General features: G+C 54.2%; 1 protein-coding gene across 1 annotated transcript in view; it reads right to left on the bottom strand.

The window, feature by feature from the left end:
• Positions 1 to 10: 10 nt before the first annotated feature.
• LOC134074668 (zinc finger protein 423-like) overlaps positions 11 to 5,000 on the bottom strand; it is a gene marked incomplete at both ends in the record, with an annotated part of 41,914 nt that continues 36,924 nt past the window's right edge. The window contains 1 exon segment of the mRNA XM_062530475.1: positions 11 to 1,179. Coding sequence (XP_062386459.1) covers positions 11 to 1,179 — 1,169 coding nt within the window.

A 5,000-nucleotide genomic window follows, 5' to 3' on the forward strand; every position in this document is an offset into this window, starting at 1 on the left:
GCCGGTCGGCGTGGATGGTCTTCAGGTGGATCTCCAGCACGGCCAGGCTGTGGAAGTCGCGCTTGGAGCAGTACGGGCAGCTGTAGGTGACCTTGCCGCCGGACACGGATGATGCCGCCGCTGCCGTTGCCCAGTCGTCGGGGTCGGACGAGGACGGCGCCAGCTTGCGGCGGCCGGGCAGGAGGACCTTGAGGGCGGAGTCGGGCGTGGAGCCGCGCTCGAGCGAGGCGCTAGAGTCGGGCGTGGCGCTGCTCATGGACGCTACGCTGCCCAGCATGGGGTCGGGGCTGACGCTGTGGTTGCTGGAGTCCGGCTGCCGGTGGCTGTCCAGGTGGCAGTAGACGTCCTCCACCGAGGGGAAGTGCTCGGCGCACACCGGGCACTTGTGCTTGCGGTGGGCGTGCGCGCGGTCGATGTGCGACAGCAGCGCGCCCTCGTCCGAGAAGATCTCCGGGCAGTGGATGCACTGCAGCTCGGCGCGGTCCGACAGCTGCGGGTGCCGCGTGACCACGTGGCGCTCCAGCTCGTCCGTCTGGCCGAACGTCTCCTCGCAGTAGTCGCACATGTACAGGTCCTGCTCCGCGTCCGCCCCGCCGTCCGAGCCTCCCGACCCGGCCGAACCTCCCCCGCCCCCACCTCCTCCTCCTCCTCCTGCTCCTCCAGACTTGCGTCCGCTCTGGTCCTTCAGGTCCTTGTGCTCCTTGTTCTTGCGGTGCGCCTGCATGTGGCTCTGCAGCGAGGAGGTGGAGGAGAAGCCTCGCTTGCACACGCTGCACTTGAAGGGCTTGCTGGAGCTGTGCGTCTTCAGGTGGATCTTGAGGTGGTCGCTGCGCGAGAAGGCCGCCTCGCACTCCTGGCAGCTGTACTTCTTGTCGCCCGTGTGCAGCTTGACGTGGCGGTCGCGGCTGCGCTTGTGCTTGAACAGGCGGCTGCAGAAGGTGCACTTGAAGGGCAGCTTGTCGCTGTGGATCTGCTCGTGCCGCTTCAGGTAGCTCAGGCGGCTGAAGGACTTGTCGCAGAACTGGCACGGGTACGGCAGGCCCGAGCCGCCCTCCTCCTCGCCGCCCGTGCCCATGCCCAGGTCGCAGCAGCCGTCGCCCAGCATCTGCGAGGGCGACGCCACGTCTTTGCTGGAGGGGGACGAGGGCACCCAGGAGAGCCCCGGGTCATCGTCGCCATCTGCAAAGCACAAACACACACACACACACACACACACAAACAGAATTATGATGTTAGAAAGGCAAGGGAAGCCAGGGACAGAGACGAGGAGAGTGAAAAAGCGAGGGATAGAGAGAGAGAGAGGGAAGGAGGGAGGGGGAGGAAGAGAGGGAGCGAGGGAAAAACAGAGAGGAAAAAAAAAGTCTAAATAAGAGCAAAGGAACTAAAGACACTAAATCACGAGGGAGAAGAGAAATAAGGGCAAAACGCGTCCGCCTTTCTTTCTTTCTTTTTTTTTTAATCCCTGTTTCTCTCTTTCTCTCTCTCGCTCGCTCATTGTCCCTCTGCAGTCATCCTCTCATCCCCCTAAAGATTTGGATCTGGTTTTATCACATTTTCATTATGGCCAGCAGATTGAAAAGCTTCTCAGAAGCGATTAGTGCAAACTCAAACAGGAAGGTCTTCTTAACGGACAAACGCCTGCAAAATGAAACTACGGATTACACCCATGTTTTTTTTATGTCTTTGTCTAAATATGATGCAAAGATGAAAAAAAAACAGCACCCATCCCTCCCTCCCTCCCTCCTTCCCTCTATGCATCCCTCCATCTTTCACTACGTAAACAAAGCTGGGTGCCTCTCCCGCTGCCCTGGTTTGTGCAATCTGAAGGGGCTTGACACAGTCCGAGCGTCATCTATTTAGCATCTCAAGGAGCCGCCGTCTCGCTGCAGAAGGAGCACAAGCAGGAGGAAGAGGAAGAGGAAGAGGAGGAGGAGGAGGAAGAGGAGGAGGAGGAGGCGAGGCGAGCTCATGACTTATTGAGCAGGAATGCTGCGAGCCCAGAGTCCCACTGTGGCGCAGACAAACACAGAATTTTCTATCAAGGCCTGTTTGTTTTTCCCTAATTCACTCAGCTTTATGGGTGAAAGGAATAGAGAGAGAGAGAGAGAGAGAGAGAGGAGAGAGAGAGAGAGAGAGAGAGAGAGAGAGGTACAGAGAGCGAGGGAGGGTGAGAGTGGGAAGGAGGGAGAGGGAGAGGGAGAGAGGAAAAAAGCCTCTGGTATTCTACGTTTCCAAATAAACTCCCTGTTTACAAGAGTAAACCATCTGAAATACTTGGTTTATATAAACCAAAACCCTTTTGTGTTTTTTTTTTCTCTCTGTTTTTGGTGAAATTGAAACGAGATGGAAGGGGAAAGTGATTGCGTCTCACTCCATGCATGGCCTTCGTGGAACGGGACACCTTTGGGCTGTGGAAGATTGGGCATCAGGCGCGTTTACTGAAACTCATCACGGTCGGCCTGCGATCTCAAGCCCGCGCTGAGAGGAGATGGCCGTCGCCGCAGAGGCTCCCAAACCGGAGACAGAGCTCGGCTCAAACGCATAGCTTTAGCTACCGACGGCAATTTGCAAGAACCCTGTCGCGACGAACACTCCCACCTCCAACCTCCAGCAGTACCCCCTCCCCCCCCACATACCCACACACACACATGCAAACACACACTCCCCTCTTTTCCGCTACATCGTCTGCAAAGTTGAGCGCAGCAGATTTAGTGGAAAATAAATTCCTGTGATGAATCGATTGGCTTGAAAATGTAGGTGCTGCGCAGAACAAATAAATCTCCACAGGGGGTTTGTGGGTAAAAAAAAAAAAAAAAATTGTAAAACCATGAATTATGAATTTGGCTCCGAGCAAGGAACAAATCCTATGCTGCGCAAAAGTAAAGAAGAGGGCGGAAGACGAAGAGGAGGAGGGGGGGGAAGAGAGAGAGAAATAGAGATATCACAAAAATGTAACGAAAGAAGGGAAAAAAGAAGGTAGCGAAGAGAAAGATAAATGGGGAGACTCGTGGAGGACACTTTTAAACGGGACACAGAGGACACCATTAATATTAATATTTACAATAATAGGAAGCTCCAGCTCTTTATTTCTTCCGTGTGTACTGTATGGCTGACTGTGTATTCAGAGGAGCACGGAGTGGAGCACATTTGTACACGTTTAGAGCTGTGTAGGGCTTCAGAGATGGACAAGGATGGGGTGAGCAGCAGTGTCTCTCTCTCTGTCTGTCTCTCCCTCCTCCTGTCTCTCTCTCCTCCTGTCTCTCCCTCTGTGGCGGATTACAGTGGCAGCCTAAGCTCTAGCGTACCAAAGGTTCAGGAGATGGATGTTTGGGTGTCTAAGCTGAACCCCCACACAGGGCAAAGCGTCTGTCTGCTGCTCACCCCCACTCCTCTTACAGACACACAAACACACATGCGCTCGCTCACACACACACACACACACACACACACACACACACACACTCCTTCTGAGCTTTTGTGTCCATGTCAGGATAAGAGTCATCCTGACCTAAAACCCTGAGCAGTGGGTGAGTGTTTTTGTATGTTTATGTCAGTCTGTCTCTGTGTGTGTGTGTGTGTGTGTGTGTGTGTGTGTGTGTGTGTGTGTGTGTGTGTACAGAGAGAGGGACAGTGGGGTGGTGCTGGTGGTGGTGCTGGTGGAGAAGAAAGCCCAGAAGGGTCTTAACTGTGCTGGATTCTCCTGCTGCACAATAAAGCCCTGGCCCCTGACGGCCTCGTCTCTAATCTCAGCGCTGTCGAGCACAGGGTGTGTGTGTGTGTGTGTGTGTGTGTGTGTGTGTGTGTGTGTGTGTGCGTGTGTGTGTGTGCGCCTGCGTGCGCGTGTGTGTTTGACAGGTACGACACCCTGCTGTGACTCAAGCATGTACAGTACCTCCAAACAGAAGATACAAAGGAACACTTGCTAGAGAAGAAGGGAGAGAGAGAGAGAGGGAGGGAGAGAGGGAGGGAGGGAGGGAAGGAGGGGGGCAGGCAAAGAAAGAAGAAAAGCATGTTTAAAGGAAAGAAGAATAAAAAAAAGGCCAACAGAAGAGGGGGAGAAAGAACGGAAGGCGTGAAGACATGGAATAAGATGACAAGAATGAAGGAGTGACAGGGAAGAAAAGAAGAGAAAGAAGAAGAAGAAGAAGAAAGGGAAAAAAAGAAGGACTGGCACATGTGGTCATTGTGGTGAATTATAAATCTATTAATGCTAATGCAATCCCTCTGACTGCGACAGAATGTGAGAAATCACTTTGGAGAAAGAGGGAGATTATAGTCATTAAATAGCCTTAATCCTCAGCAGTGTGGCTGTCGGAAAATGGAAGATCACATGGCTTTTAGAGGGCTTTTGTCATCCGGCCACCAGGGGACTTGGCTGGAGCGCCAAACAGGGGAAGAAATTTCAATGAAAAGTTAAATTAGAAAAGAAACAGAAAGAGAGAGAGAGGGAGAGAGGAGGAGGGGGGGAGGAGGGGGAGGGGGGGCAAGGGGGAGATGGGAGGAGAGGAGGAGACGGAGAGAGAGAGAGAGAGAGAGATGAGGAGGGGAAAAAAAAGAGCAAGAGCGAGCCTAGAACGGGCTCACGCTAAACACACGCCTCAAACAGCCAACGACCCCTACATCACCACCCCACTTCATAGACACGCGCGCGCACGCACAAGACACAGACACACACACACACACACACACACACACACACACACAGCGACCGGCGCAGTCTTCTCTTTCCCGCCTCTCCCGATTCTTCTTTCTCCCCTCTCTCTCTTTATTCTTCCCCACTTTCCCTTCTCTCCTCCTCCTCCCCCCTCCATCCCCCCCTCTCCTCCTCCACCCCTCCTCCCCCCCCTCCCCCCCCTCCATCTCTTTCATGTGGTGACTCATTACTGAATTAACAGCCTGTTCTCCTGGTTGCCCCCGGCGATGGCCTTCACCTCGCTGCCCCGTCCCAGGTGGAGAGTTTTCGGGGGGCTGGTGGCGGGGGGGCGGGCGGAGCGGGCCGG

The sequence above is a fragment of the Sardina pilchardus genome, unplaced genomic scaffold (genome assembly GCF_963854185.1).
Source record: "Sardina pilchardus unplaced genomic scaffold, fSarPil1.1 HAP1_SCAFFOLD_156, whole genome shotgun sequence".
Lineage (NCBI taxonomy): Eukaryota > Metazoa > Chordata > Actinopteri > Clupeiformes > Clupeidae > Sardina > Sardina pilchardus.